At 39.9% G+C, this 13,802-nt stretch overlaps 1 protein-coding gene across 1 annotated transcript; it reads right to left on the bottom strand.

Annotated features, from left to right (window-relative positions):
- Positions 1-9,995: 9,995 nt before the first annotated feature.
- LOC133419362 (twinkle mtDNA helicase-like) lies at positions 9,996-12,547 on the bottom strand. Its single transcript, XM_061708497.1, is given in 6 exon segments — positions 9,996-10,341; positions 10,343-10,420; positions 10,775-10,876; positions 10,878-10,917; positions 12,100-12,207; positions 12,312-12,547. Coding segments are annotated over 6 exon segments (786 nt in total). The 5' UTR covers positions 12,497-12,547; the 3' UTR covers positions 9,996-10,068.
- Between the last annotated feature and the right edge of the window lie 1,255 nt (positions 12,548-13,802).

Here is a 13,802-nt window from a genome sequence, read left to right as displayed (position 1 = left end):
CATTCAGTAGGCCATTCAGATTTACAAAGTACTCTGACATCACAGACCCAGATAGGAGGAGGACCATGAAGCTTCCCTTCCTTTATCTCCCCCCACAACTTCACATCATGCATTTGCTGTATCTTGAAAGCTGGTAGCGCAAATTTGTAGGAAAGATCTCAAAAGAGGAACACCGTGCAGAAAGGGGAGGTGGATAGTGGAGTGAAACATTTCACCACAGTACATCCCTCCAAAGAAACATGATTGAAAATGGAGCTTTTGTACTGTATCCAGGTAATATTTTGGCCAAAATGCATTAGACATTTCATGAATACCAAAGGAAATTGTACCAGCTCATGAAAAAAGGATACAAGGCCTTTTATTTAAAAAGAGCACACAATAAAACTGGACGCTGGGACTGTTTCTCCAAGACCATTCCCGGCTACATATGTTCCACACTCCAACACAGAGACCACAGACTGAGAGGTGAGTGTAGTAAGTGTAGGTGAGGAGGGATTGCAGTGAGTGCTTGTTCACAGAAGATAGAAGTTTCTGTGAAGAAGCCTTTCTGCACCCCAATACTGTTGGTTGTGACTTTCCCTTCATGTTGCATTACTGGAAAGTTCCTCTGTTACCATCTGACGCCGCACATAATACATACACATAACACACACGACTCTGCAGATGTCAGTCGTGGCCAAGCTACAAACAACAATAACCATTGCCATGAACCACTGCTACACTTTAAACTTTGCAACAGTTCCATATTTTTTATTTTTTTTATGCACCAATTAATTCCCCTTCTGGATATTATCATCCATCTATCCATGATCTCAACCTGCTTATTCCTAGTCCGGGTGAAGGGGATCTGCTGTAGTTTATCCCAGCTCCCAGGTCCCCTGGACAGGTCAACCACTAACACACGCCGACTCCTACGCACGGCCGGTTCTAGAAAATGATGACTACAGTGCATCTCAGATCAGAGGGGGTGCACATGCCTGGCACCTTATTCAACACTAAATTATGCATTTTCCCATAATTTCAAGCGGAAACAACAAAATTAAGTGTATTTCAAATGCTTTATTGCAGCAATATTGCTTCAGAACAAAGAAAATGCTACATTTAGTCTGGGCTACCTCACCCATCAGACAATCTAGCAACAGATGTTTCTTACCCTGAAAATAAAACATAGAAATTCAAACCATCACTAAACATGACAATCATTTCAAGTGGAATGATACCAGTCAAACAATAATATTTAAAGTGTCTTTCAAGTGCATTTTTGCAGCAATATCGCTGCAGAACAAAGACAATGCTACATTTAGTCTGGGCATAGGGATACGCGGGGACGCGAACGTACGGTGCGCATCGCTGCGTACGCCACGCCATCGATTTAACACGGAGCCATAATTTAGGTTTAACGCGCACTTGTCAGTTTTCTTTTCGTCTTTTCAACTAAGCATGCAAACACATAAACTGAGGGTGCAATGCATGCTTATGCACCCTCATAGAACCGGGCCTGCTCCTACGGGCAACTTAGAATCACTCATTAACCTGACATACATGTTTCTGGACTGTGAGAGGAGGCTGGAGTGTTTGGGGAAAACCCGCGGGAGCATGCTGACAACGTGCAAACTCCACACAGGAAAACCCCTGCTGCAGTTGGAAGCAGGAATCCTCTTGATGTGAAGCAACGGTGCTTGCCACCAAACCACCGTGCATCACATGAAACAGTCCCCTAAATAATAGTAGGAGCCAGTAGAGAACCTTTTAGTTGTCTGGGCTTTATTACACAGAGAACTGTTATCTAAGAAAACACCTGTTGGTCATGGTCTTTCAAAGGGGATTTTTTTTCACCATGAAAAATGTATGCTAACATTAGCACTTCAATTACAAATAATGAGCTGAAACCGGAGCCGTGTCCAGGTCTGGGAGCACACAGAGGAGGACGTGGTTATTAATACACACAGCAGCAGGCGTAATGTGGGTCAAACGTGCCCCGTGCCATGTGAGTGAGGCCGAGCAAACCCCACCTCCCTCATGCTTCACTCATGTCCTGACATTATGGGGGTGGCAGAGCATCTTCAATCCTGGTTCAGTCCAAAAAGCCCTCTGGTACAGTACGTCTTCCAGCAATGTGGGTCCTAAGCTGCAGCTGCAAAGGCCAGGAATGAAACGTCCTCTCTAAAGTCGCAATCATGGGGATGGTTCCTGTTTGCAGCCACTTTAGATTTGCAATCAGCTGAATTGCTGTAACCTACGGAAGAGTGTTAGGGCCAGGCAGGAGAAAAAAATATTTGAGAGGGGATTTTTTTTTATTGTGCACTTCAAGAAAAAAGTCGAAATGTCGAGAGAAAAAGTCGAAATGTCGAGATTATTGTTGAAGCACAATTTCAAGAATAAAGTCAAAAATTCAACTTTATTCATGAAATTTCGACTTTTTTCTCAACATTTCAACTTTTTCTCGAAATTGTGCTTCAACATTAATCTCGACATTTCGACTTTTTTCTCATCATTTCGACTTTTTTCTCAACATTTCGACTTTTTCTCAAAATTGTGCTTCAACATTAATCTCTACATTTCGACTTTTTTCTTGACATTTCAACTTTTTTCTCGAAGTGCACAATAAAAAAAAATCTTCCCCGCTCAAATATTTTTTCTCCTGCATAGCCCTAATACTCTTCTGTAGTAACCAGTGCAAGGACGGGAATGCAGGAATCCCCAGGATCCAGTTTCCCGCTTTAATGGATAAGAAAGGTTATTGTGTTTGTTTCAAAGAGAGATTTTGAGCTGCAGAACTCTGGTGCTCCTCCAGAGCATATTTTCAGTGTTCTTGTGTGCTTAATTGGGGTTTACCAAGCATGTAAAAAAAAGCAAACTAAAAACAAGTACCACAGCATTTAGATACTGTATGTGGGAAAACATTCGGTTCAGACATTTGGGATGCTGAGGAGACTTCTTACTTAAAACCATCACGAGAGTCCAAGCTTTACATTTTCTGAATAGATATCAGTCGTTTGGTCTTTGCAGGCATGAAACTTTCCAAATTGTTTTTCTTGACCAGTCAAACTTTTGGGAATCAATCAAGGTCCACTTACTGGCTTATTTAAAAAAACACTTTTTGGACTTGTCACAGACAAACATTCAAAGATGAAAAAAAGATCCCATCTGACTTTCACCAAGTTAATGTGTCTATTCCCTTAAATAGCCTCTTATTCCTTTTCATTTCACTAGAAAACAAAGATGATTTCCATTGTTATTCCTCATCTTTAACTTTGACTTAATTGGGTTTGCAGCAGCAAGGCCAGATTCTGATTTGAGATCCTGAAATTACATCCAGACTGGGTTAAAATAGTTGGGTTAATGAAGGGCAGCTAATGGAGCAGAGAGCCATGCATGCCTGCCTGTCATCCATGTCCTTTCATCAGCGGAGCGGGGAGCTGTGCAGTTCTTCGTTTTTCTGACTCTCACTGCCTTTTTGTTGTATGTGATCAGTTTATGGGGTGCATTTGTAATCCTCTCAGCTGATTATGATGTTTTCACTGCTAAGAGTGGGCTCTATCAGCTGCTAAAGCATCTTTTTTCACTTTCATCCATAAGTGTTTTGATAAAGATGAATTCTTTTCTCACTCCGTTTCTTTCACGATTGAGAGCTCAACTTGTTTCATCTCCTGCCCTCTCCAGATGGCAACTATTTGAATATGCATGCAAAGCTCCAATCAGTGAAAACCGTTCAAAACAAATGGAAACAATCACATGTCCAGTACTTTACTCTGACATGCAGGGACATTTTCTCAAGGAAACTCTTATTGTCCTCTAAACATTGTTTGGATGAACATTAGAGATCCTGCAAGGACGGGCCAGCATCATCAGAGCATAGATATTTAAAAGCCCAGTTAAATCGCACACATTTTTCTCATTTGTTCCAATTTTCCAGCTCCCACCCCCTTTGAGGAGCTTGCAAGCGACAGAGCCGACATCGTCCCAGTGCTGTAATGCCTGAAAATACAAAGAGCCCCATTCAGAGACTTTAGTATCCCACACCCACATAGTGGAGAGGACACCGGGGCCCATCCAGCACACAGCCTGGAGTCATTACGGAGGCACTGTATACTTACACAGCAGTAAAACATTCACAGGGAAACATTGAGCATGCAAGGAGGTTTAGAAAAGCATGGAGCAAAAAAAATCTGGGAATCATAACGATGCAGGGTCTCCTGCTGTCTCATCTGCACTGATTTATGACTGTCACACACACACACACACACACACACACACACACACACACACACACACACACACACACACACACACACACACACACACACACACACACACACACACACACACACACACACAGGAATTATTCCCAGTACTGGAGTTGAGGGGGGATGAGGGGGGATGAGGGGGATGGCATCCCCCCCTGAAATAAAAACGGTCCAAATCATCCCCCCTGTAAAAAAGCCATCCCTCCTTTCCATCCCTTATGTCATTTCATCAATGAATGTGGTTTTACTGCTATTTCAACATTAAGAGTCATCACCAGAAAAATAACACCAGAAAAATAACTTATTTGACAATTTTCACCTGTTTCAAGTAAATTTTCACTTGAAATAAGTAGGAAAATCTGCCAGTGGAACAAGATTTATCTTCTTATTACAAACAAAAACATCTTGTTCCACTTGCAGATTTTCTACTTATTTTAAGTGAAAATCTACTTGAAACAGGTGAAAATTGTTGTTTTTTCCAGTGATGAGTCTTGTTTTAAGTGTAATGAGATTTTTTTTACTAAAATGAGACATTTTAACTAGAAATAAGACAAATATTCTTGTTAAGATTGTGAGTTTTTGCAGTGATCCATTTTACTTATCCTGTGAAGGACAGAGTCATATTGATAAGTTCAGAAAAGTGTTTTTTATTGTTGTGTTTTGATGTATTTGATGTAAGCCCAGTGGATATTTAAAGCTTACAGAAGGCTGCATTTAACTGCTGCTATGTCATTCCTGCAGTATTTCTGCAGCTGTTTTGGTCACTGCTATTATTTGTAATATATTATATTATTTGTAATCAGCACAAATTATCTGTCCCCATATGATCAAATCCACCATCCCCCTGATTTCTTTTTACAACTCGAGTACTGGATATTCCCACAGTTTATGGCATTAAAAGAAAAAAAAGGTTTCAGCAATCCTAAGAGCTCAGGGTTCCACATACTGTGTGTCAGCTGAGTTTGGTGCCAGGGGCTTCCCTGGACCGGCCTGTCAAACATGGAGCCAGCAAAGAAATCAAAGGCAAACACAGAGGCCCCAGTCTGCAGAGGCCACAGCAGAGCGGTGGTATTAAGGAGGGTCACTGAACTCTTTACTGTTACACTCCAACAAAAGAGACGTGCTCGTCATCAGCCACAAGCATCCTTGTAATCAAATGGAGCCGCTTTTCAGTCCAAATATTCAAGAGTCCGACAAAGAACCTGCATGTTTGGTTTTTTTTCTTTTTCTTTTGACTGTAGCTTCAGCTTTTGGTAAAACAGAAGAAAACAGGTCCTGAGATGTCGGACCACTGTTGTACTTTAGGAAAGTTTTGATTTTCTGAAAGTATGTGTCCGTTTGTGTAACAGATGCAAGCATTCCTTACGTGTTAAGTGTTTTCATGCGAAGGGTTTTGATATTTTTATAATTAATTTTATTTGGTTATTTTTGTATACTTACCTGTGTTTTAAGGGCGAACCTTTATTTTGAAATGCAACCTCAGGCGCATGTGTGTGACGTATGACCCTAAGGTGGCCAGCTAAACCGGAGGACTTTAGCATTCATTCATTCATTCATTAAGTATATTCACAACTTCAGGACTGTTAAGGACAAGGACTTAAGTCACCAAGGACTTTCCTTTCTCTCATTCATGTATGCAGCCAACGAGGTTTGTTTTGTTTATCAGTTTGTTCATTCATTCATTATGGTGTGATTTGTGTCAACCTTTGTCACTCTAATACTGTGTATTATATGTTTTAGTTTTCACGGTTTTGGGAGGTTTAAGAAGATGAACCAAAGAATAAACCCGTAAAAGAAAACCTGCATCTCGTCGTGCTTTGAGAGGAGTGACACTTTGCATGCTCAGTTTCTGGAAGGTGCAGTAGATCAGCCTCAGTCTCTGCATTGGTTTCTAATGGAATCAACTTTCTTGAATACTGCTTGTGTCTTGTAAAGCTTTGCTTGATAAGATGCCACTTTGGGAACTGTTTTCTTCTTACCTCACAAAAAACAACTACATCTTGGATCTGCTGGGTTACGACTGACAACAGTTGCAGGCAGGTCAAAAGGTCAAAAGGTCAAAAGGTGATGGATTATTTGTTGCACGGACAATTACACCAGTCATTATTTGATCAACTGACACTATTTTATATCCAGTGTTCAGACACATTTCTGCACCGTCTGTAGGCTTGCTATCTCCCCTGTGAGCTCGTCTCCTGTGTTCAATTTATGCCGCACTGTGAGCATCCCACATGATTGTAGCCGTTGTTTATCTTTTTTCCACTCACGCTATCTTTTTGATTTCGTTCCTTCTTTACTTGTGCAGTTCTTGTGGTTCTAAATTACTTCATGTAATGTTAATTATGAAAAACCATCAGAGATGGAAGACAGCTGAGCCTGTAAGACCTCTGATTCTGGGAGGCACTCTGAGCTATTTCCAGTTGCATGAAATGTGATTGCTGCTCCGCATTAACTGCATGTAACCACATTTAAACAGATACAATTTATATAGAGTGTGATTTCCAGGGCTAGCAATACAAATTCATTCTCCATGGTTGCCAAGTAAGCAAATCCTGAAATACCTATAAAACATGCAAATACGTACATATTCCCTGAGTAAACCCTGTGATGACATCATCAGCACATCCTGCAGCAGCAGCAGCAGCACAGTTGTGATTGTCTCACCCCTGAAAGCTGCTGAGTCCACCTGTAATTTCACACCAGTGTAGCCAGGGCTGGAAAATGGGTTTTTAACTATGAAAAATTCATGTCAAGCTGCTTTGGATTTATTAAAAGTCACTAGCTCTAAATAATTAATCGTGCAATGCGATGCAGGAGGGAGGCTCAGTCACACAGGTGTGAGGAGGAGGTAACAGGACTGTCTCAGAAAATTAGAATATTGTGATAAAGTCCTTTATTTTCTGTAATTCAAAAATGTAATACATTCTGGATTCATTACAAATCAACTGAAATATTGCAAGCCTTTTATTATTTTAATATTGCTGATCATGACTTACAGCTTTAGCAAACTCAAATATCCTATCTAAAAAAAATAGAATATTCTGGGAATCTTAATCTTAAACTGTAAACCATAATCAGCAATATTAAAATAATAAAAGGCTTGCAATATTTCAGTTGATTTGTAATGAATCCAGAATGTATGACATTTTTGTTTTTTTAATTGCATTACAGAAAATAAAGAACTTTATCACAATATTCTAATTTTCTGAGACAGTCCTGTATAGTTACTCAGCGTCTCTTCAGTGTCATTTGATCGGATGTAACTGTCAGTGTCCAAAAGCAGTAAACAGAACAAGACAATAAAAAGAGCTGTTGCTCCTTCAGATTCACAAACACTTGTTTGTAATTATTTGTATCACACGCAGAAACACATCTTTGCTTGTCACGTCTTTGCTCTGGGATACATTTTCTTCAGCTTTGTAAAATCAGACACAGCTTTTAAGCCATAAATGCCAGTTGTTTACAAGAGAAGTGGAATTTCCTGTTTAAGTTTACACTGGTTTCTTGTCTCGGACGCCCTTCGTCTTCTGAGACGGGATGGGTGATTCTCTTCCTTCATCCCTCTCCTATCACCTTTCCTCTCACCTGGTCTTCATGGACCACAGAACCCACTACTACTGTACAGAAGAGGAAACGGTGATCTAGCCACTTAGCCTGATTGAAACCATATCTTTTTTTTCTTCTTCTTTCCACAAAAGCGGCCCAAGGAACTGTCGCTTGCCACTTTGTGTGTCTTTTTAACCAAAAATGTGACACATCTCCCACCTGGTAGGAGACTAATGAAATACCTCTGTTTGGACACACAGTAGCAGGCCAGTGTGTCGCACATGCAGTACTGGAGTTGAGGGGGGATGAGGGGATGGTACCTCCCCTGAAATAAAAACGGTCCAAATCATCCCCCCTGTAAAACTGCCATCCCTCCTTTCCATCCCTTATGTCATTTCATCAATGAATGTGGTTTTACTGCTATTTCAACATTTAGAGTCATCACCAGAAAAATAACTTATTTGACAATTTTCACCTGTTTCAAGTAAATTTTCACTTGAAATAAGTAGAAAAATCTGCCAGTGGGACAAGATTTATCTCCTTATTACAAGCAAAAAAATCTTGTTCCACTGGCAGATTTTTCTACTTATTTTAAGTGAAAATCTACTTGAAACAGGTGAAAACTGTTGTTTTTTCCAGTGATGAGTCTTGTTTTAAGTGTAATGAGATTTTTTTACTAAAATGAGACATTTTAACTAGAAATAAGACAAATATTCTTGTTAAGATTGTGAGTTTTTGCAGTGATCCATGTTACTTATCCTGTGAAGGACAGAGTCATATTGATAAGTTCAGAAAAGTGTTTTTTATTGTTGTGTTTTGATGTATTTGATGTAAGCCCAGTGGATATTTAAAGCTTACAGAAGGCTGCATTTAACTGCTGCTATGTCATTCCTGCAGTATTTCTGCAGCTGTTTTGGTCACTGCTATTATTTGTAATATATTATATTATTTGTAATCAGCACAAATTATCTGTCCCCATATGATCAAATAGTTTTTTTACAACTCGAGTACTGGATGAAACTGATGTGATTCTGGCCACTAGAAAGCTACAGGAAGAGAACAGTGAGTTAAAGGTGACTCTACGCCAGAAAGAGGAGGAAATTCTAAAGTTAAGGAAACAACAGAAAGTTTATCAGCTTGAGGAAAAACCTCCAGCTCCCCGTCCGTCACCCAGCAGTTTGACCACACCGCCCCCTGCCGGCCGGAAATGAAAACACAATCTGCGCCACGGGCCTTTTATTAGAAAAAATACAAAAGAAGTCAGTAGAGAACACATTCTGGTAATCTTGTAATGCCCCTGCAATCCTAGCAAGCAGACAGTAATTGTGTTAGGTGAAATGCAGAGGATCTGGATATCACAGTATCGTTTCACACTGGAGAACAGCAGCATCTAAACATGGCACAGTTCCTACTTTACGTGCAGAATTACTCTCTTACAGTGCATACAGTACACGTTTGACATAACATCATTTTACATTCTGATGTCCTTCTTTCCACAATAAATTCTTATGAATCTGAATTTTATGGATTCTGAAAGTTTCATCAAGTCAACGCTTTTATTTGACATATTTCATATTGTCTTGATTTTGTACTTGGACGTTTATATGTAGCTTATTTGCTCTTCACGCAAGGGTTTTGAGCCCGAGTCTACGGTGGCCGAGATCCGCCATTGCTGAAAATAAAAGTAACGCTGCAAACAGAAACAAACGCCGCTGCAAATAAAATAAACGCTTAGCAAACAAAATAAACGCTGCAAACAAATAGAAACGCTGCTGCAAATACAAGAAACGCTGAAAATATAAAGAAACCCCGCTGCAAATTAAAAAAAACGACGCAAATAAAAAAGCCACAACGGAAGTGAATTACCGGGGACTGTTTTTGCCGATGCACCGGTGTTTTTATGTGAGAGGACACCGGTGTTGTTGTTTTTGTTGTTTTTATCATTAATAATAATGCCAAGAATAATCTAAGGCGTGGATAACAATAGTTATTTGGATGATAACGGTGCATCAGCAAAAATAGTCCCTGGGAATTCACTTCCGTTGCGGCTTTTTTATTTGCCTCGTTTTTTTTATTTGCAGCAGCATTTCTTTATATTTGCAGCATTTCTTTTATTTGCAGCGTTTTTTTATTTGCAGCGATTATTTTATTTGCAGCGCCGTTTGTTTCTGTTTGCAGCGTTACTTTTATTTTCAGCAATGGCGGGTCTCGGCCACCGTACGATTCGGCTCAAACGACTCCCAATCAACGTTAGTTTTATAAATGACACTTTTCTTTATTTCTTCTGGAGGGTTTCTTTCCCACTTGACGGAGTCTTGACAGTTCGTGGGGCCTTCGTTGTTTTCGGCGCTTTCTCTACCTTCTCTTCCTTCAGCTCCCCTTTCCTTATCGCCACAGCGCTCTCCTGGACCTCGTCCTCGCTCTCAGACTTGCTCGGGACCTTCCTCAGCTTGAGCTTACCTTTGAGGGGGGCTGAGAAGGTGAGCGAAGACTTGAGGAACTCCAGGGGGAAGATGCCCACGTCTCCATCGAAGCGGTTCTTGGTGACCCTGCAGGGACCTGCGGCCCGGACACGTCACCAGCTTCTTCTCCTGCAGGATCAGCACGTTGTCGGCCTCCTGGCTGGCCTGGAACAGGTCGGAATTCATGTAAGATCAATTCAATTAGATTCAAATCTTTTCACCATGAATTAAACAGCTCAAACAAAAATACAGGACTGTCTCAGAAAATTAGAATATTGTGATAAAGTTCTTTATTTTCTGTAATGCAAAAATGTCATACATTCTGGATTCATTACAAATCAACTAAAATATTGCAAGCCTTTTATTATTTTAATATTGCTGATTATGGTTTTGAACTCAGCGATCTAGTCGTACAGTTTGAGATGGGGCTGAATCAAACCATTTAAAATATCGCAGTGTCTGCCGAGCTTTAAGTGAAAACTGAACTTTAGTTCTGAGGAGGAAGCTTTCCTTTCACACCTTAGCAGAACCAAAGATGGAGGCCGTCTGCAGCTCCCGGTCGTCCTCCTCCTTCCTGGGGTGGATGATCAGAGTGACGTGGCAGCTGCTGTTGGTTGCAAAACTTCCTGAACACCCCGATGATGTGGTCCTGCACCGCAAACCTGGAGGACAGGAAGTAAACTGGATTCCCAGCTGTTCTTTTCCAAACACAACTAACTAGGGGTGTAACAATATATCGTGCCATGAAATTTAGCGATACAAAAACGTCACGATACGTGTCGTGGAGGTGACAAAGTGTATCGCGATATTGGGTTATTAATATTAATTTATTGTGTTGACTAGTAACGACCGCGCCTCGACCCACGGACCAAAATCTTCCTCCTCAGAAGAAACTAGTACTGTTTTGGTCCCGATCACAGGACTCTTGCAGGGTTTTGAGCTCTGAACTTTTACTAATGTAAGGCTGGTGTAGAGTTAAGCCTTACCTTATTAAAATTAAACCTTTTTGGGGTGGTGAGTAGGATAAACACGGGGACAACTTCTGCTGAGTTCCAGTGTACTTTAATGTCCCTCAACAGTGTAGGATTTAGAACATCAACACAGCAGCTAGTGCCGTACTGTGGCGTATCACTCCGCCCAATCTAAAACAGACTAATCACTACAGATAAACTGACTAGTGTCATTATAGTCCCTGATTTACATCAGAATAGAAAGAATATATTTATAAAATAATCAACCCTGAATTACCAAAATAACCTTAACAAAAATAAATCTCCTCTTACACTTATAAGGTGAGCATGAATCAATCTTTTTTATGATGTAAAATTGTATGTATTTATTTACTTTTATTTATTTATTTAATTTTAGTTGTTAAATTTCTGGAAAAGAAAAAAGTTAAATCATACATGAGAGAAACTATTCAGTTTGTGGCTAAATATTTGTACTTGTATGAAACTGAAGATCATAATGCAAACCTGACATTTACTTTTAGTTCAGTTTGTGGAAAATGGTTGGCCTGGCTTTCTCTTTAAAACTTAAACAGTTATAAAGCATTACTAACTGTAACGATAGGGCAAACGTACAGCATTGTTTTGTATTTTGTGTCTTTCAAATAAAAGACCATTGTTTCCAGTCATATGTTCCTCATTCAAGGTTGTTAAAAAAATACTGCTATAATATCGTATCGTTATCGTGACCTCAATATCGTGGATCGTACCGTATCGTGAGATTAGTGTATCGTTACAACCCTACAACTAACTGAGGGCTTTTTCTGCAACAAACATAAAAGCTACGTGTTTTAACAAACCCTTTTGCCACAATTAAATGATAATTTTATTACTCACTTGTCTACAGAGAGGTTTTCTTGCCCCATCATGAACTGCAGGTTGTCAATGACGACGTGGTTGATATCGTACAGGTAGACAGCATGGTGCATCGTCTCCAGCACCGTCCTGCAGATGAAATATGGAGAAAGGTCAACGGAGCCGACTCACACCTTCCAACTGATGAAAATAAAGGCCCGGCTGAGTAAAGTCCTGCAGCGCTGATCACTCACTTTATGTTCTGCTGCCCGTGGAAGGTCATGAAGTAGAGCGGCAGCTCCTCAAACTTGTCTGCCCAGAAGTCGTACTGCTCCAGGTTCTCCTCCAGCCTCTGCATGGCAAACTGCGTCAGCATGATCTTGGCCAGACGCACGTTGTTGATCTCAAAGCTGCCCCACAGCGTGTTGACGCCCTGCATGGACAGGTCCAGGGCCAGCTCACTGATGAAGGTGGTCTTCCCGCTCCCGGTGGGACCTGGTTAGGAAACGCCACGGTTACTACAAACTAGGCCTGTGTTGAAAAAATCGATTTCCCAATTCTAAATCGATTCTCATATTAATTCCTAAAAATCGATTAATATGTCTAAAGATCGATTTTTTTTTGGGGGGGGGGGGGGGGGTTTCTTTTATTTATTTATGTATTTTTTTTTTCCATCATTACATTACAACTTTTGGTTATTTTTTTGTTTATCCCAAAAAAGGAATGTTTTGTTGGACACGAGAATAACTGGTGCCATGTTTTAGCCTTTAAATTAAAATGTTTAAAGGTATGAAAACATTAAAGTGTTAGGTTAAAAAAATGCTAAAAACCAAATGCTCAAAAATTAAAAACCAAAATAGATCAAAAATGGAACAAATAAAAACGGAACGTGGGAAAAAATAAAAGCAATTTCATCCGTCTCTGTTTCCTCCCTGGATCTGTTTGGTAATTCTGACCCACGATGTTTCTGAAAGCAGTTCTATCAGCATTCTGGGAGCTGATTGGTCCTTACAGCATCATTAGCTGCAATACTTGCTGTTTAATCTCAATATAATACTAGTAGTAATATTTTGCATAACTACAATCATATAATTCAGGCAACAGCTCAAAAAACTGCTTTAATAAACACTAACCCAAATCAATATCGGAATCGAATCAAATCTTGATAATCGATTCTGAATCTTAAGAATCGGAATCGAATCGATTCTTGACATTTGAATCGATCCCCAGCCCTACTACAAACAGGATAATAATATAGTTGCCCCAAATGTTCTTCTCCAGACGGTTTAGCTGAAATTGAACCTTCAGCAAAAAGCCATGTGGTTCCTGGCTCAGATTTTTTTCTTTGTTTTGGCAGTTTTAACTCTCTTGGAGACCACGACAATCGAAAACTTTAATTTTTAGGGAAACTTCAGCCGATTGTTCCTCCCGTCTGTTTGTTTTGTTTCAAACTGTATAGCAATTATGTATAAAAGAAACAAGAACATTACATTTCTTAGCCTTGCATAATTTTCGATATGAAATGTAGGGAGAGAGAGAATCTATTGGATAGGGATGGGCGGTATGGACTAAAAAAATGTATCACGATCATTTCTGGCATTTATCGCTAAAAAAACGATTAAAAAAATACCAATTCAACTCCACTTTTTAACTATAAATCTATCACCACATTCAGTCTTTGGAGCCAAATCACTGCTCTAAAAGATACTAAATACTACTAAACTACACCAATTAAATTGAATTAA

This window comes from Cololabis saira, chromosome 19 (genome assembly GCF_033807715.1).
Source record: "Cololabis saira isolate AMF1-May2022 chromosome 19, fColSai1.1, whole genome shotgun sequence".
NCBI classification, from domain to species: Eukaryota; Metazoa; Chordata; class Actinopteri; order Beloniformes; family Belonidae; genus Cololabis; species Cololabis saira.
This window is presented reverse-complemented; position numbering and strand designations above follow the sequence as displayed.